This window comes from Piliocolobus tephrosceles, chromosome 2 (genome assembly GCF_002776525.5).
Source record: "Piliocolobus tephrosceles isolate RC106 chromosome 2, ASM277652v3, whole genome shotgun sequence".
NCBI lineage: Eukaryota > Metazoa > Chordata > Mammalia > Primates > Cercopithecidae > Piliocolobus > Piliocolobus tephrosceles.
Window position 1 is genome coordinate 78,036,003 of NC_045435.1, and position 20,364 is coordinate 78,056,366.

At 41.0% G+C, this 20,364-nt stretch overlaps 1 protein-coding gene across 10 annotated transcripts in view; it reads right to left on the minus strand.

Annotated features, from left to right (window-relative positions):
• The window catches only part of PXK (PX domain containing serine/threonine kinase like), a 100,824-nt gene that overhangs the window by 51,433 nt on the left and 29,027 nt on the right, over positions 1–20,364 (minus strand). For all 10 annotated transcript variants that reach the window (XM_023200695.2, XM_023200716.2, XM_023200711.2 and 7 more), the window contains exons 2-3: positions 12,840–12,890; positions 9,319–9,366 (exon numbers count right to left, since the gene is read on the minus strand). In XM_023200695.2, the coding sequence (XP_023056463.2) occupies positions 9,319–9,366; positions 12,840–12,890 (99 nt within the window). The remainder of the gene's footprint in view (positions 1–9,318; positions 9,367–12,839; positions 12,891–20,364) is intronic.

Below are 20,364 nucleotides of genomic sequence, written 5' to 3' on the forward strand. Positions count from 1 at the left end.
AAAAAAAAAAAAAAAAAAAAAAAAGTAAGAAAAATGAAGTCCAAATCCAATGAAAACATTTAAATAAGAAACAAAAACAAGTCCTGTAGGAGTCTGGTGACCCTTGGTTATCAGCCCATATTCAATAGTGGAGCATCAAAAGTTGACTGGAACCTCTGGGTGAGTGCCCTGGGGTTTATCTACTGTGGGCTTTATTTTACCAGATGACCCTACACAGCTGTTTTACTGGACAAACCTTTAGCTCTTTCCTCTTAGGCTGGACAGATTCCCCTAAAACAATCTTCTAATCTCCTGCCTGAAAAGTCTGAAGCCTGACTGCCAGAATTCTGGCAGTTGAGACAAAGAAGGAAGCTAGGGAGGGAGTGGGGTCTTCATGTATATTATCTACATGTTTTCAAATATGCCTGCATTCCCCAGCCTAAAGACTGTTTGACCCTCTCCAGAAAATAAACTTAATGTTTTTTTTTGCTAGAGGGAGGAGGGCAGGAATAATTTTCACGGACATGGGAGATTTCGGGATCTGACTGCTTGTTGAACAGACTTGCAACTGCTTGACCTTCACCCCACTCTGGGGGCAGCACCTGGTACTGCCAATACTGGAACCTTCCAGGGGTTCTGTGATGTAAATTGAGACCCAATGAGATTATCTGCTTCCCATCTCTGAATTCTGCCTTCCTACATCTGCTTAATCAGTTAGCTCTCACCCACTGGATTTTCAGCTTAAAGTGTTTTATTGTGGTTTTTTCTTCTCCTGTTCTGTTTGTCCTTGAAAGGGTGTGTTTGTGTATATAAACAATCCACTGTTATTCTAGACTGGTTTGGGGAGGGAGAAAAAGTAAATACAGGTACTCAATCTACTATCATTTTCCACATTATTTAAAATGTTTAGTCTTTTCTTTCTTTTCTATTTTTTTCTTTAGAGAGAGATAGGGTCTCACTATGTACTTGAACTCCTGGTTGCAAGTAATCCTCCCACCTCAGCCTGCCTCTCGAGTAGCTGGGACTATGAGTTTGTTTTTTAAACATAAAAAGCAAAGCATGAGATTGGCATTTTAATTTAATGAGCAAAGTCACTTTCAAAGAGTAGTGCTATTCTAGACTTGTGCTTATATTAGAGCAGTCCAGTGGCATATTGATCGAGGGTAAGGTCTAAAGAGAAGGGCACCTTGAATTCAGAAAAGGATATAACGTAAACCATTAAATTGGACAAACCTAACTGAGATTGTTCCATTCTGTATTTTTCAAACAACATTGATGCAGCCAAATGAAGACCTTGAACTTGACACTGGACAAGATGAAAAGGTTGCTGGATAATTCTAAATTGCCAATTTCTCAAACATAATTATGAAAATATATCAGAGCATACACAGAGTAAATTTTCTATCACAGCATAATTCATTTCTAAATAAGATAATCAAATTTCACGTCATTGCCTCATTTATACAGTTAGGCTTTATCTAATGGCGGTTTCTTCTTTAGCTGAATAAAATGCATACGTATGAAGAAAGTACATCACCTAGCTATTGCACATCCAAGCCAATCACTTTATTTTTTGGTTCAAGGGCATAAAGAATTAAAGGAAGGGTAGGTCAGGCACAGTGGCTCATGCCTGTAATCCCAGCACTTTGGGAGGCCGAGGCGAGTGGATTACCTGGGGTCAGGAGTTAGATACCAGCCTAACCAACATAGCAAAACCCCATCTCTACTAAAAATACAAAAACTAGTCAGGTATGGTGGTGCACGACTGTAATTTCAGCAGATCCTCAGGAGGCTGAGGCACAAGAATTGCTTGAACCCAGGAGGCAAAGGTTGCAGTGAGCCATGATGGTGCCACCGTACTCCAGCCTGGGTAATAGAGTGAGACTCTGTCTCCAAAAAATAAATAAATAAATAAATAAATAAATAAATAAATAAATAAATAAATAAATAAATAAATAAATAAATAAATAATAAAGGGTAATATATTACCTAAAACACAACTGATGTATCTTTCCTGAAACTATTTTATGAAGTTGCAGAATATCATCTCATTTATGTGTGTGTAAGCTAAGTTATCACTTAATGTTGTCTATAGTTTCTTACAGACTGGGACTTTAAGCAAAATGAATAACAAGACTAATTTTACATTAAGCTAATTAATTTATTTTATTTATTTTATTTTTTGAGACAGAGTTTCGCTCTTGTCACCCGGACTGGAGTGCAATGGCACAATCTCGGCTCACTGCAACATCCGCCTCCTGGGTTCAAGCAATTCTCCTGCCTCAGCCTCCCGAGTAACTGGGATTACAGGTGCCCGCCACCACGTCCAGCTAATTTTTGTATTTTTAGTAGAGATGGGGTTTCACCACGTTGGGCAGGCTGGTCTCAAACTCCTGATCTCAAGTGATCCACTGACCTCAGCCTCCCAAAGTGCTGGGATTACAGGCATGAGCCACCACACCCGGCCAGGCTAATTTATATAAACAAGAATTAACTTCCTACAGCATATTTCTGGTCACAAAAACATCAGCAAACTTTCAAAGACCTAAAACATGTCTAATATTAAACACTGAAATAAATATAACCTATATATAATTTAAGAAAGATTAATAAAAACAAGATAATAATTATTGTTTTAGAGGGTAGCTATTGTTAACTTGGTGCATTTTTGCACTTAACATTCATTACTTAAAGCAATTATGTAGATATTAAAATGCAATTCATTAATGAATCCAGAAGAAATGGAAAATTACTTAAGGCAATTATGATGCTTAGCATTGGTGAGATTTTGCCAACTTAACAAGATAATTATTTACACTATGTTTCCAGTTTAGGGTCTCAGGTAGCTGGAGCCCATCCCATGTCAGGGTGCACTCACACACACCCACACTCACATGGGGACTATGCAGACATGCCGGTTCACCTAACCTGTACGTCTTTGGGACGTGGGAAGAAACTGGAGTACCCAGGGAAAATCCACGTAGACATGGAGAGAACGTGCAAACTCCATTCAGACAGTGGCTTTCGTCGTGGATAGATTTATTTTTTTCTCACCAACGTTACAATCAAACAATGTTGAACAAAACAGTGTCATCTGAGAACCTGCTGTTTTAGCCCAGGATATGGTTACACAGGCACAAAAAAAAAATGTCTGGAGGACTCACACCAACTGCTTAACAATAACCATTTCTAGAAGTGGGTTGGTTCATTAATTTTAATTTCTCTACTGTGAAATGTTTACAGTGTTCATTTACTACATTTTTTCAATTAAAGAAAGAAAATTGCTTTTGTTTATCAAACTGATTGTATATGGAGCAAGAATTTTTAAAATTTCATTACACAGTATTGACAGATTTACCTGCACTACCACATAGCAGCAGCCCCAGCTGAATCCACGTCACTCAGAAAGGAGTCACATCTGACATCATTGGATTCAAATTCCAATATTCTGGCTCCTTTTCTTTCATTGTGGGGATGTAAGAATGAATTTCATAAAGTATCTGTTTTGAACTTTGTGGCTTCCAAGCTTCAACCAATCTATTTTGTCAAGTTTCATTTCACTTTTTAAATGTATTGCTCTGCCCAAACATCCCATCAGTTCTTTTAAACCGTCAGGTGAAACAAAGAGCTCTTTTGCCAACAGCTGCAATTATAATGTTCCTACTATGTCAGACAGACCGGAGGTGGTTTTCCTGCCCTGAGTTTAAGATCTCACAAAAAAATATTCCTAAAGGTACTCAAACTATGCAACATGTGTGTTATTTTTTTTTTTTATTTTATTTTTTTTTATTTTTTTGAGACGGAGTCTTGCTCTGTCACCCAGGCTGGAGTGCAGTGGCCGGATCTCAGCTCACTGCAAGCTCCGCCTCCCGGGTTTATGCCATTCTCCTGCCTCAGCCTCCCGAGTAGCTGGGACTACAGGCGCCCGCCACTTCGCCCGGCTAGTTTTTTGTATTTTTAGTAGAGACGGGGTTTCACTGTGTTAGCCAGGATGGTCTCGATCTCCTGACCTCGTGATCCGCCCGTCTCGGCCTCCCAAAGTGCTGGGATTACAGGCTTGAGCCACCACGCCCGGCCATGTGTGTTATTTTAAAACCCCGTCTCTTAAAAAAGATTACTCAAGAGACACTTTCTCTTTCAGCTTTCTCCTAGAATTTCTACACTGCTTACCAACTACAGAATAGAAAATTTAGAACTCCAATGGCTAATTAGAAGGGAGGGAAAAAAAATACTACACACGGAATAATAAAGTCTCTAAGCCACTGATTTCCTAGACACCTCCACACTGATGACTTCAAGCCAGGATGCCTCATCATCTCACTTTCACTACCTTCCTCTTTAACATGCCCTATGGATTCCCTTCTTGAGTTCCTTATAGAAGGAAAAGAGAACAAGACAGCCAGCAGAGGAGTCCCCAGAGTTCCATGTACAACTGTGAGTGAAAATGGAAAGGGGAAGCCAGGCGCCGTGGCTCACGACTATAGTCCCAGTATTTTGGGAGGCCGAGGTGGGTGGATCACCTGAGGTCAGGAGTTCGAGACAAACCTGGCCAACATGATGAAACCCCCATCTCTACTGAAGATACAAAAAAATTAGCCAGGCACAATGGTGGGTGCCTATAATTCCAGCAATTTGGGAGGCTGAGGCAGGAGAATCGCTTGAACCCGGGAGGTGGAGGTTGCAGTGACCATGACCTCGGCTCACTGCACTCCAGCCTGGGCAACAGAGTGACACTGTCTTAAAAAAAAAAAAAAAAAGAAGAAAGAAAGAAAATGCAAAGCAGGAAATGATGCCCAAATTGAGATTTAGAGCCCAAAATTATATGACAAACTATATTACAGTTTCAAGAAAAGTAGCTTTTATCTAGAGGAAAAACTTTTTTTTTTTTTTTTTTTTTTTTGAGACAGAGTCTCACTCTATCGCCCAGGCTGGAGTGCAGTGTGCAATCTCAGTTTACTGCAAACTCCATCTCGTGGGTTCACACCATTCTCCTGCCTCAGCCTTCCAAGTAGCTGGGACTACAGGCGCCCGCCACCACATCCTAATAATTTTTTATATTTTTAGTAGAGATGGGGTTTCACCATGTTAGCCAGGATGCTCTCGATCTCCTGACCTCGTGATCCACCCGCCTCGGCCTCCCAAAGTGCTGGGATTATAGGCGTGAGCCACCACGCCCAGCGAAAAACTTTCAACCTCAATCTGTTCATTGCTCCTTACCTCCAACATCAGATCTTAATGATCTGCAAATTGCCTTCAACCATATTCCAGTCAGTATCCTAGGGAGTTCTAAGCTTTCAACAGATCCTCAATTTGTCTCAACACCCTGCTGTCCCCTGGAGTACAGTAAAGTCTCTCCAGGGTCAACAGTGGGCAGTAAAATTCTAATTACAAAACATTTGTGCTATAAGAGACCTCAGAAGTCATCTAGTTCAACCCCTTTATTTCAGCGGCGAAAGTGAAACCCAACAGAAGAAATGATGGACTTAAGTTCTCAATGCTGGAAGGGGCCTGGGTTCCTTCTCAAGTCTAAGGAACAGAGACTGAGTTCTTTCTCTCTGCCCAGTTCCCAACATTTCAACAGCCTGCTTCTTTCTCTTGGTTGTATGCTGTCTCCCTAGATGGCTGCTAATTTGACGTTGCATTTAAAATAAGGTGGTGATTTTTCTTCATTGTTTCCACAAAATATGCTCACTATAAAAAGTCTGGCAGCCTGGCCAACATAGTGAAACCCTGCCTCTACTAAAAATACAAAAATTAGCTGGGCATGGTGGCACGTGACTGTAATCTCAGCTACTTGGGAGTCTATGTCAGGAGAAATCACTTGAACCCAAGAAGCAGAGATTGCAGTGAGCCAAGATCACACCACTGCCCTCCAGTTTGGGTGACAGGGCGAGACTCTGTCTCAAAAAAAAAAAAGTTTAGAAAATGCAGCTTTTGCTGGGCGTGGTGGCTCACGCCTGTAATCCCAGCACTTTGGGAGGCCGAGGCGGGCAGATCACGAGGTCAGGAGATCAAGACCATCCTGGCTAACACTGTGAAACTCTGTCTCTACTAAAAATACAAAAAATTAGCCGGGCATGGTGGTAGGCGCCTGTTGTCCCAGCTACTTGGAAGGCTGAGGCAGGAGAATGAGGTGAACCCAGGAGGTAGAGACACTGCACTCCAGACTGGGCGACACAGTGAGACTCCGTCTCAAAAAAAAAAAAAAAGAAAGAAAATGCAGCTTTTTTCTGTTTTTCCACTTACATAGCCTACATGTGCTTGTTTGTGGAGAACTTGGAAAGTACAGAACATTAAAGAAAACAAACAAACAAACAAAAAAACAGAAAATGACATAACCTATAATTCCGCCACCTAGGGATCACCATTAACATTTTGGCATATTTACTTGCAATCCTGTTTTCCAAACATTTCATGTAATTATATTATATGGCATGCATAATTTTGCATTATGCTTTTTTTCACTTAGACATGTTCCTATTGACTCAGACAACTCTGCATATGTGTATTATATTTCTCTTTCTTTAGCAGGAACTCATTTATCTGTCAAAAGGGTAATTGGACACTGAAAATCATGGTCACAGTTTTATTCTGAGGTTTTAGAGTCTTTTTGGTCTGTTTTTGGATATTGTTTTAAATTATTTCATTGCCAAAAAGCTGTGTGTGCTTTCTTCTGTTTGTTTACTTGAATCCAGAAAAACCTCCCACTGAAATGATGTCTGGCCATATTCTGCCCAACACAAGCCAACATCAATACATGGGGATATTTGCATTTGAAGTAAGATGCACATTGAAAGTACCTATTTTAAAAGGTAAAATTACACTGAAGCAAAAATAAAATTCACTATATTAAAAAGGCCATAAGTGAAGAGTCATGGAGAAACTTTATCACCCCAAAGTATGAGTAAATGAGAGATAAAACTCTCCTCCCTACCCTCTGTTCTTAGAGGCTAAGTCTAGGCAATTTCAATTTCAAAAATATTTCTCCCATAATTCTTACTCAGCCTGGCTGAATGACATTGTACATAGATCACTCCCCCTTTATGCACAAGCAAAGGTTCGCTTGAGCATAAAGACAGAAACAGTTCGTAGGCCCACTGTTAATTCCCAAATGCTTACACCACTATGGAAATGTCACATGGGCCACTGCACTGGGGATAGGAGAGTTTGAGGAGAAAATCCACTGCTGGAATAAACTGCACATTGATGCCTTATCTACAGTGTCATCATAGGCCCAGCTCTTGTCTGAGTGCAAAGAAGATCCTATTAAAATCCATAAATAAAACCAATTAAACCCATTGATGAAAATTTGATCTCTGCCAATATTCTATCTGAAGACTCAAATGGGTCATACTAAAATTAAAACACAAAAAGACAATATGTGTCAAATGCATGACAAGTATGGCAATTACATAAATGTCTACAGATACTCAGGCCACTTCCTTCAAAAGGAAAATAAGGCATTCACGCTTTCAGTAGCATTATAAATAATGTTAAAGTTTGGACTTTACAAATGCTTATTTGCTTTTTTGTTTGTTTTTTGAGACAGAGTCTTGCTCTAAAGCCCAGGATGCAGTGCAACATGGTGCAATCTCAGCTCACTGCAACCTCCCCTTCCCGGGTTTAAGCAGTTCTCCTGCCTCAGCTCCCTGAGTAGCTGGGATTACAGGCACCCATCACCGCACCCAGCTAATTTTTGTATTTTTAGTAGAGATGGGGTTTCACCATATTGGCCAGGCTGGTCTCGAACTCCTGACCTCAGGTGATCCACCCGTCTTAGTCTCCCCAAGTGCTGGGATTACAGGAGTGAGCCACCACGTCTGGCCCAAATGCTTATTTTCTGAAGTCTGACCAACAAAACGTGGCCTTCTGAAGGAAAAGAAGTATTATGTGCTTTCTCCTAGTGCACAGTCCTCCTGACTTTTGTGGGCAAGATCAGAGGTCATTCAGAATGAGCGATGATGGCTAGCTCACCAATGACGGGAGCAGTCCTTTCCCTCCTGGCTGAGTCCTTTACGTCATAAGCCAAGTACTCTTCCTCAGGGTTAAAGTATTTTATGTTACCAATCAAACCTGAGGTATGACACACAAGAGCACGACAGTCTTCAGTAATTCAAGGCACTTGAAGTCCAGCCTGCCAGATGAAGACATGGCTGCTATTGGCAGGACTTCCTAAGGTGCTAAAGCCCCTCTTGGACCCTTCAACCATTACAACACTAGATGTGTCTCTAGATGAAGACCTAGCTCATGCTTCTTCCCATTATGGCCCTCAAGTTAGGAACATTTAAAACAAAGAGATTTCTAACTACATATTTAGGAGAAAAAGTTAAACAGAAAAAGGCTGAGTCTCCCAGTTACTGCTGCATGTTGATCTGCAGAGCTGACTATGTAGCCTAGTTCAATGAAGAGAGTCAGAGTCCCAGCTCCACCTAAGCGAACAACGCTAGCAATCCACGTAATCATTCCTCATCTTTTAAAAGGAGATATTACATCAGCCTCCTATGACTGTGGTAAGGATACAGTCTGGCACAACAGTACTTGGTTGCAAGGTGACTATTAATTATAAATCACATGTTGATTCCCAAAAGTTTATTTTTAGAGTCACACATCATCTGAGTAAAGTATGAATTTATTTTCTTTGACAGGGAAATGTGCTATTTTCTTGTTTCTGATATTGCCATTTCCAACCAGCTTTTTTTTGAGACGGAGTTTCACTCTTATTGCCCAGGCTGGAGTGCAATGGCTTGATCTCGGCTCACCACAACCTCTGCCTCCCAGGTTCAAGTAATTCTCCTGCCTCAGCCTCCCAGGTAGCTGGGATTGCAGGCATGCACCACCATGCCTGGCTAATTTTTTTTTTTTTTGAGACGGAGTCTCGCTCTGTCGCCCGGGCTGGAGTGCAGTGGCCGGTTCTCAGCTCACTGCAAGCTCCGCCTCCCGGGTTTACGCCATTCTCCTGCCTCAGCCTCCCGAGTAGCTGGGACTACAGGCGCCTGCCACCTCGCCCGGCTAGTTTTTTGTATTTTTTAGTAGAGACAGGGTTTCACCGTGTTAGCCAGGATGGTCTCGATCTCCTGACCTCGTGATCCACCCGTCTCGGCCTCCCAAAGTGCTGGGATTACAGGCTTGAGCCACCGCGCCCGGCCAATTTTGTATTTTTAGTAGAGATGGGGTTTCTCCATGTCAGGTGGTCTTGAACTCCTGACCTCAGGTGATCCATCCGCCTCGGCCTCCGCAAGTGCTGGGATTATAAGCATGAGCCACCGCGCCTGGACTCTTATCAGTTTTTTAGACACCCCAAGTAATCAATGTGTGTAATTAGAATGTCAAAACATTTACCTGTAAGCTGTTGTTAAGCAAATCAAAGTCACTGTATCTTCTAACAATCTGTAAGAGACAAGAAGTAGTGTTTTGATTCAGGAAAGACTCTCTTTTCATTTCTTTATTTAATACGTGTTAGTATTAGTAATATTGGCACTCTAGAGCTCAGGCATTTGTGCTAAGGGTAGTAGGGCTTATACCTGGTGCTTAACTGTTTAACCCGACAAGCTAGAAAACAGACTTAGCAGTGCCAGGCATTGGCTGGGCCATGGGAAACTGGTTAATGCCTGTCAAATTCACAAGATGCCAAGAGATAAGTAAGAATATTTGTTTTCAGGGCAAACAGTCCTTCACATGTCTTTCTTATTAACCAGACGCCTAGAAAGATGAATGACTTAAAAAAAAAAAAAAAGTTTTACTGAGCATGGAATCAAAGCAAGAGGAAATGGATAGTTCTGAGGCCATTTCACATTTGTCCTGGGTCAAACTTCCACCAGGTGAGCTCCAACCATCCTGGAGACTGGACTGCATTGGAGGCAGAGATGCCACACCTCGCCCAGGGTGATTCCCCAGGGTTCCCCCTCTTGACAGACAGTCCACCTTCCATTGTCTACACATTCTTTGTCAGTTGTATTGATGCCATTGATTAGGCTATAGTCAAATTCGACTAGCTCTTCAGGCCCTGATCAAGAATTTTGGTTTGAAATAGTTTGACTTTAATCTTTATTGGTGATTTTCAAATGTTAATGTGCAGAAAAGTATTACCTGGATATCATCTAGAACCCTACTGGGGCTCAGAAAATGATATCCCAAAGTATGGTACTTTGGCATGCTAAGTACTTTGAACTAAAGGAGATTAGAAGGCCTCAGAAATGGGCTGGGCACAGTGACTTGCGACTGTAATCTCAGCACTTTGGGAGGCTAAGGCAGGTGGATCACCTGAGTCCAGGAGTTCGAGACCAGCCTGGCCAACATGGCAAAACATGTCTCTACTAAAAATACAAAAATCAGCTGGGCATGGTGGTGAGCACCTATAGTCTCAGCTACTCAGGAGGCTGAGGCAGGAGAATCGCTTGGGCCTGGGAGGCAGAGATTGCAGTGAGCAGAGATCACTCCACTGCATCCCAGCCTGGGCAACAGAATGAGACTCTGTCTCAAAAAAAAAAAAAAGAAGGGCTCACAAATGAGTTCTTCTTTGTAGTCTTCTGCCCTCCTGTCCCTAGCTCCTCTACCTCTCACAAAGTAAGCCATAAAACTTAGAAAGATTGCTCTCTCCCTTCTCCCCTGAGGACTCTTATTCTAAAAGGATCCTGCCCCATACCCAGGAGGAAGAAAGGCTACATGAACAGACCAAGAAGAACAGACAGGGCCAGGCACAATGGCTCATACCTATAATCCCAGCACTTTGGGAGGCCAAGGCAGGAGGATCCCTTGAGCCTAGGAGTTAAAGACCAGTCTGGGCAACATAGCAAGATCCCGTTTCCATAAAAATAAAAATAAAAAAAAAGAAGAACAGACAAGGCCAGGCATGGTGGCTCATGCCTACAATCCCAGCACTTTGGGAGGCTAAGGCGGGAGCATTGATTGAGCTCAGGAGTTCAAGACCAGCCCGGGCAACATGGCCAAACCCTGTCTCTATAAAAAAATAAAAAACATTAGTTGGGCGTAGTGGCACCTGCCTGTAGTTCCAGTTACTCAGCAGGCTGAAGTGGGAGGATCGCTTGAGCCCAGGAGATCTAGGCTGCAGTGAGCTGTGATCACGCCACTGCACTCCAGTCTGGGCAAGAGAACAAAACCCTATCTCAAAAAAATAAAAATAAAAATAAAAACATAAAGAAATTGCTTGTTCAATCATATTCTACATGGCTATCCAGTCTTCATCAAATCAAGCATAAAAATGGACAGTTTTCCCTAGGTCTTTGGGTCTTCATTTCTGGAAGTTCCTGTGTCACATAAAACTTTGATTGGCCGGCGGTGGTGGCTCACACCTGTAATCCCAACACTTTGGGAGGCCAAGGCGGGCAGATCACGAGGTCAGGAGATCGAGACCATCCTGGCTAACACGGTGAAACCCCGTCTCTACTAAAAATACAAAAAAATTAGCTGGGCGTGGTGGTGGGCACCTGTAGTCCCAGCTACTTGGGAGGCTGAGGCAGGAGAATGGCGTGAACCCAGGAGGTGGAGCTTGCAGTGAGCTGAGATCATGCCACTGGGCGACAGAGAGAGACTCCGTCTCAAAAAAAAAAAACAAAACAAAAAAAACAGAAAGCTTTTATTAAATAAATTTGTTATGTTTTCCCCCTTGTTAATCTGTCTTTTGTTATAGAAGTGTTGGCTACAACCTTTACCATGGGTGAAGGAAGGTATCACACCTCTCTGCCCTTACAACCCCGCCCATTGAAAATTTGATCAGTAGGTCTAGGATGGGGCCCAAGAGTCTACATTTTTGTTGAGTACCCCTGGGTTTCTAATGCAATGGATCTAGAAAACTGCACCAAGGGTTGATCTTTCTGGTAGGACACTATTGTTGGCCCTGTTTGCCAAATATACATCAAAAAGTTAAATATAAGGTCATCCCTGATAAAAGCCAAGAAGCAAATGATCATAGAGTGGTTAACCACAGAGAATAAGCAAATTCCAACTCTATTCTGCCAATGATCTAACTGTGACCTCAGACAAATGTAAAATGAGGACAATACTACCACATAGCACATTTTTAAAAGGTTAAGTGAATGAATGTGCTTAAACCAGTGCTGCACACTTAATACAGGCTCGATAGATGTTAAATATAATAATTATTCAAACAAACAGTAGTTTGAAATTTCAGACAAAGAAAAGACTAGTGTGGACAACTGTGTGTAAGAGGCTACTTAAGGTAGAAGGTTAAGGTTTGAGCTGGGCTGTGAAGGAGAAGGTAAGATTTTTGGGAGAGAAGAAGGGTTGCAGGGAGGTGGAGGTGGTAATCATAATTACCAAAACAGGAAAGAAAGGGCCCCTATGCAGAATTCAGCCACCCTCTGTAAGTCAACTCATATGGGAAGGACTTCTCGATCTGTCCAGGAATTCTTTTCTCTCTGAGGCCACCACTGAAGAAAGCAGAGCCTGGGGCCCCAAGAAGCTGCCCATGAGTGGACCTGAGATCCATAAAATGTAGTGGCCAAAACTGTACAATAGCCAGGACTCAATCTCAACTTTCTACCTGGTAGATTGAACTCAAACCATAGCTACAGGGGAGAAGGTGTGAAGTTCTAGAAACAAAACAAGTAATTTACATATACTATTTGCTCTGGGTTGAGCTGGGGAACAAATTCCTAGATACCCTCCATGCTAATATCAATCATACACAATTTAACCAAACAACTTGGGGACAGGAAAGACTCTTATCATACTTGTCTTAAAGCTAAAGGTTTATAGCTAAAAGAAACATGATTTATATTTATGCATGTTCTGATTTTTCAGATTTGTAGATGCCCCAAGTCAGGCTTTTAGTCACACATTTAGATATTTTCCTAATTGACAAAAAAAAAAAAAAAGCTTACCTGCCAGCTGTTTTCCACAGAAATTCCTCTTTGCACTCGAATAATATATTCCTTAAAAAAAGAAGGGAAAAATAGCCTCAGTTATAAAATCCCCAAATCAGGGAATCAAAAATAAGTTTTAAAAAATCAGATAAAGTAGACTTCAGAGCAAGGAAAATTACCAGAGAGAGACAGAAACGGACATTACATAAAAATAAAAGGGTAACCTACCAGGAAGACATAGCAATCCTAAACGTATATGCATCAAACAACAGAGCTATAAAATATGTGAGGCAAAAAACTGATAAAACTGAAAGAAGTGACAGACAAATCCAAAATTATAGTTGAAGACTTCAATACTCCTCTGTCGGGAATTGATAGAACAACTAAACAGAACACCAACTAGGATATAGAAGAACTTAACAATACCATCACCCAACAGGATTTAGTAAGCATTTATAGAACACTCCATCCAATAATAGAATACACATTCTTTCCAAGTCATTATGCATATCATAGACCAATACAGATCATATCCTGAGCCATAAATCTCAAAAAATTTAAAAGAACCAAAATCATACAAACTAGAAATCAGTAAGATCGGTAACAGGAAAATCTCCACAATAGTTGGGAACTCAGCAACATACTTCTAAATAATCCATGTTTTAAAGACAAAATCTCAAAGGAAATTAAAAAATATATACATTGAACTGAAAGAAAATATAGCATATCAAAATTTGTGGGACATGTCAGCTAACGTAGCACTGAGAGGGAAATTTAAGCACTAAATGCTTATATTAGGAAAGAGAAAAACTATCAAAACCTAAACTCCACCTCAAGAACCTAGAAAAAGAAAAGCATAATAAACTCAAAGCAAGCAGAAGAAAAAAAATAAAGAGCAGAAATCAATAAAATTGAAAACAAAGAAATAGAGAAAAATCAAGAAATAAAAAGCTGATTATTTGAAGAGACCAATAAAATGGACAAAAATGGACAAAAAAAGATAAGATACATATTATTAATATCAAGAATCAATTAGGATACCACTACAGACTGTGCAGATACCAAATGGATATGGGAGTGCTATGAACGATTCTACATATACAAATTTGACAACTTAGATGAAATGGATCACTTCCTCAGGAACACTAAATACCACAACTCACCCAATATGAAATACATAATTTGATCTTTATAACGATTTATAATTAAATTCATAACTAAAAAACTCCCCCCAAATATGTATCAAGACCCAATGGTTTCACTGGAGAATTCTACTCAGTGTCTTAAGAAGAATCAACACCAGGCCGGGCGCGGTGGCTCAAGCCTGTAATCCCAGCACTTTGGGAGGCCGAGGCGGGCGGATCACGAGGTCAGGAGATCGAGACCATCCTGGCCAACACGGTGAAACCCCGTCTCTACTAAAAACTACAAAAAACTAGCCGGGCGAGGTGGCGGGCGCCTGTGGTCCCAACTACTCGGGAGGCTGAGGCAGGAGAATGGCGTAAACCCGGGAGGCGGAACTTGCAGTGAGCTGAGATCCGGCCACTGCACTCCAGCCTGGGCGACAGAGCGAGACTCCGTCTCAAAAAAAAAAAAAAAAGAAGAATCAACACCAATTATTTACAAACTCTTCTAAAACACAGAAGAGGAAGGAACACTTCCCAATTCACTTGATGAAGCTAGTATTACCCAGATCCCAAAACCAAAGACGGAGAAAAAAAAGAGAACTACAGATCAATACCATTCATAAACATAGGCTCAAAAATCCTTACCAAAATATTAGCAAATTGAATTCAGCAATTTATAAAACGAATTAGATACTATGACCAAGTGGGGCTTATTCTAGGGACTCAAGGCTGGTTCACTATTTGGAAACTGATCGATGTAATCCGCCATATTAACAGGCTAATCAAGAAAAATCACATGATCATATCAAACGACGCAGAAAAAGCATCTGACAAAACTCAACATCCTTTCATGATAAAAACTTTTAGAAAAATAGGAATAGAGGACACTTTCTTAAGGTGATGAAAAGGTTCTACAAAAAACCTACAGCTGACATACTTAATGGTGGAAGACTCAATATTTTCCCCTAAGATCAGGAACAAGGCAAGGCAGTGTGTTCTCCTACTCAACAAACTAATGGAAGATCTAGCCAGTGTAATAAAAATAGGAAAAGAAATAAAAGGCATATAGATCAAAAGGAAGAAATAAAACTGTTCCTATTTTTAGACAACATGATAGTCTATGTAGAAAATCCCAAGGGATCTACAAAAAAATTGGAATTAATAAATTCATAGGCCAGACTCAGTGGCTCATGTCTGTAATCCCAGCACTTTAGCAGGCTGAGGCGGGGGGACTGCTTGAGTCCAGGAGTTTAAGACTAGCCCAGGCAAAACAGCAAGACCTCATCTCTACAAAAATAAAAAAATTAGCTAGGTATGGTGGCACATGCCTGTAGTCCCAGCTACTCAGGAGGCAGAGGGAATGCTTGAGCCGGAAGGTCATGGCTGCAGTGAGCCATGTTGACACCTGCACTCCAGCCTTGGCAAAAGAGAGAGACCCTGTCATTAAGTTCAACAAGGCTACAGAATACAAGTATACAAATATCAATGTAACTATGTACTAGAAATGAAAATATACAGGTATAAATTAGAAATACAATACCATTTACAATTACTCAAAAAAAATACTTGGGGGGAATCTAAAACATGCATAGTACTTGTATGTCGAAAACTACAAACCACTGATAACGGAAATCAAAGCTCTGAATAAACTAATAGAAATAAAGATTTCAGTTATCCCTAAATTGATATACATGTTTAAAACAAATCCTATTAAAAGATTTTTTTTCCCAAAAACACGCAAAATTGTTCTAAAATGTAGATGGGGCCAAGTCAGCAGCTCATGACTATAATCCCAGCATTTTGGGAGGCCAAGGCGGAAGGATCGCTTGAGCTCAGGAGTTCAACCAACCTGTGCAACATGGTGAAACTCCATCTCTACAAAAAATAAAAAATTAGCCAGGCATGGTGGTATGCACTTGTAGTCCCAGCTACTCAGGAAGCTGAGGAAGGAGAATTGCTTCAGCCTGGGAGGCTGAAGCTGCAGTGAGCCAGGATCATGCCACTGCACTTGCCTGGGCAAGAGAGCAAGACCTTGTCTCTAAATAAATAAATAAATAAAGTATGAGGAATCAGTCTACCTGATGTCAAGACTATTATATCAATATAGTAATCAATAATAATTAAATCAATAATAATAGTAATCAAGACCGTGTAGTGTTAGTGGAGGCATAAACATATATGTCACTGGAAGAGAACAGAGAACCCAGAAACAATTCCATGTAAGTATGCCTAATTACATTTTTGATGAAAGTGCAAAGGCAATTCAATAGAGGAATGATAGCCTTTTCAACAAATGGTGCCAGAGCAATTGGACACTCAGCAATGAAATGAACCTCAACCTAAGATTCATGTGTTATATTACTTTCACATGTCAGAGCAATTGGACACTCAGCAATGAAATGAACCTCAACCTAAGATTCATGCGTTGTATTCACACACTGTACTACCAAAATGAATTATGTACTTAAATGTAAAATGTAAAACTGTAAGACTTTCAGAAAAAAAAATAGGAGAAAAATCTGGGATGCAGGTTTAGGCAACGAGCTCTTGACAGCAAAAACATGATCTATGCAAGGGAAAAATTGGACTTCATCAAAATTAAAAACATTTTTCTATGAAAGAACAAACATTTTTTACAAATCCAATTAGAAAATGGGCAAATGTTACTAATACACACTAGCCGGGCGAGGTGGCGGCGCCTGTAGTCCCAGCCACCCGGGAGGCTGAGGCAGGAGAATGGCGTGAACCCGGGAGGCGGAGCTTGCAGTGAGCTGAGAACCGGCCACAGCACTCCAGCCTGGGTGACAGAGCGAGACTCCGTCTCAAAAAAAAAAAAAAAAAAAAGAATACATTTCACTGAAGAGGATATACAGATGGCATACATGAAAATATATTCAACATTATTAGCCCTCAGGGAAATGCAAATTAAGGCCATTATACACCTATCAGAATGGCTTAAATAAAAAACAGTAAGAACACCAAATCCTGGCTAGGATACAGAAAAACTGGATCACTCATACATTGCAGATGGGACTATAAAATGATACAGCTACTCCAGAACCGTTTGGAAGTTTCTTTAAAAACTATATATGGCCGGGTGCGGTGGCTCAAGTCTGTAATCCCAGCACTTTGGGAGGCCGAGACGGGCGGATCATGAGGTCCGGAGATCGAGACCATCCTGGCTAACACAGTGAAACTCCGTCTCTATTAAAAAATACAAAAAACTAGCCGAGCGACGTGGCGGGCGCCTGTAGTCCCAGCTACTCGGGAGGCTGAGACAGGAGAATGGCGTGAACCTGGGAGGCGGAGCTTGCAGTGAGCTAAGATCCGCCCACTGCACTCCAGCCTGGGTGACAGCGAGACTCCGTCTCAAAAACAAAAAAAACAAAAAAAACACTATATATGCAACTACCACACAACCCAGCAACTGTATTCCTAGACATTTATTCCAAAGAAATGAAAACTTACATTCTCATAAGAATTTATATACAAATGTTCATAGCAGCTTTATTAGTAAAAGCCTCAAAGTGGAAACAAGACAGATGTCCTTCAATAGGTGGTTAAATTCTGCTATATCCATACCATGGAATACTACTCAACCAAAAAAAGAAATGAACTATTAATACACACAATAACTTGGATGGATTTCCAGAGAATCATACTGAGTGGAAAAAAAAATCTTGTACAATTCTATTTGTATAACATCCTTGAAGTGACAAAATTATAGAGATGGAGAATAGATTAATGGTTACCTGGAGTTAAGGCTGGGGTAGTGAGATGGGTGTGAGAGGGAAGCGGTGTGGCTACATAAGGGCAAAGTGAGGAATGCTTGTAATAATGACAGTGTTCTCTATCGTGACTGCATCACCGTCAATATCCTGGTTATAATACTGTACTATAGGTTTGCAAGATGTTACCATTGGAGAAAATTGAGTAAAGGGTACATGGGATCTCTCTGCATTTTTTTTTTTTTTTTTGAGACAGAGTCTTGCTCTGTTGCCCAGGCTGGAGTGCAGTGGTACAATCTCAGCTCACTGCAATCTCTGCCTGCCGGGTTCAAGTGATTCTCCTGCCTCAGCCTCTCGAGTAGCTGGGATCACAGGTGTGTGCCAACACGTCTGGCTAATTTTTGTATTTTTAGTAGAGACGGGGTTTCGCCACCTTGGCCAGGCTGGTCTTGAACTCCTGACCTCAGGTGATCCGCCCACCTCGGCCTACCAAAGTGTTAGAATTACAGGCATGAGCCACCGCGCCTGGCCAAAATGAGAAGTTTTAATAGCTTCCCCAGGTAATTATTACTAAGTAAGCATAAAACACAGACCTAGAGCAGCCTCCAGTTTATACACACTGGACATTATGATGAAAGTATAAATTAAATCATAAAGAATGTTATTGTTTTCCTCAAATGTTCAGAACTATTTTATTAACTTTTTTTTTTTTCAGTCGAAGTCTCATTTTGTTGCCTAGGTTGGAGTACAATGGTGCAGTCTCAGCTCACTGTAACCTCCACCTGCTGGGTTCAAGCAATCCTCCTGCCTCAGCCTCCCAAGTAGCTGGGACCACAAGCATGCACCACCAACCTCGGCTAATTTTTGTATTTTTTGTAGAGACAGCATTTCACCATGTTGCCCAGGCTGGTCTCGAATTTCTGGACTCAAGTAATCTGCCCACCCTGGGATTACAGGTGGGGTTATAGGTATGAGCCACTGTGCCCGGCCTGGGGCTGGGATTACAGGTATGAGCCACTGTGCCCAGCCTGTTTTACTAACTTTGGGTGGTATCATGTAGGCATTACTCACAGTCACTACTCAACCAATTCTTTCTACTGAATTAATTCCACTTATTTAAATAGGTTATTTAGAAAATAAAGCCAAATGAGATGTTAACCTGGTAACTACGTTTTAAAATTGATCGTATTACACTATCATTAATTTATATGCTGTTTATTTGGCAAAGGCTGATAAATTCCAAATAAGCAGAAACTTCTGCCTCTTCTGGATTATGTTAAGGATAGTACATTCAACGTTCAACAATGTCCGCTCAATTATTATGTACCTGGCATGGTTTTATATGGGGTTATAAAACATTTCAAAACTGACTTGTGTAGTGTGACGAATCTCTCTCTCTTTTTTTTTTTTCAGAGATAAGGTGTTGCTCTGTCACCCAGGCTAGAGTACAATGGCACGCAGCTTCAACCTCCTAGGCTCAAGCAGTCCTCACACCTCAGCCTTTTGAGTGGTTGGGACTACAGGTGCGCTCCACCATCTCCAGCTAATTTTTAAGTTTTTTGTAGAAACAAGGTCTCAGTATGTTGCTCAGGCTGGTCTCGAATTCCTGGCCTCCAGCAATTCTTCTGTCTCGGCCTCTCAAAATGCTGGGATTACAGGCATGAGCTACCATGCCCAGCCTCAGGCAAATCTCTTAAGCAATATGCTAATGCAATTATTTCTGAGTACATAAAGATAAAATGCTAAAAACAACTGACAGTCTTACATTTGGAGATCAGTCCTTTAGCGTTTAAATGTTCTTGTCGTCTTAGGTTTGTTTTACTGACACATTTTCTGGGCTTTTACATTCTTATAGAAATGTAAATTAGCATGTATAATTGGGTAACTCCAAACAAGTACACATAAACAAGTTTTTTTTTTATGTTTAGAGGGAAAAAATGTTAAATCACAAAAATCGCTTTGCGCATCCATTGCTTCATGTATCAGAGGAATAATTTTTTTTTTTTTTCTTGAGACAGTCTCACTCTGTCACCAGGCTGGAGTGCAGTGGCACGATCTTGGCTCACTGCAACCTCTGACTCCCTGGATCAAGCGATTCTCCCACCTCAGCTTCCCGAGTAGCTGGGATTTACAGGCACACACCACCATGCCTGGCTAATTTTTGTACTTTCAGTAGAGAGGGGGTTTCACCATGTTGGTCAGGATGTTCTCGATCTCCTGACCTCGTGATCTACCCACCTCGGCCTCCCAAAGTGCTGGGATTCCAGGCATGAGCCACTGTGCCTGGCCATCAGAGGAATAATTTTAATGTTTAAAATTCCAGCTCAATGTTGGGCACTTAGAAGTTACTAAGTAAGCATTTGCTGTTCTCCTTTATATAAACACACATAAACTACATAGCTTTGAGTTTAAAGTTTGGACATGTGTTTTCATGAAGATGTTGCTGCCAATTGTGGGCATGGATTAAGCACCTATCATGTTCCAAACCGTGCTTTGTTCGTGCTGGGGAAATGATTCTCAACAGAAAAACGCATTCTGACAAAAAAGGTACTGCGTTCCATTCCTTTCCTGTGTTTAGATATAATTTAGATTAAAAAAATAAACTTGGCTATAAAACACACAATAATGTTTGGGGTAAGCATTTGGCATATGAGAAGCAGTAGCAAAAAGACAATGCCTGTGTCCTGA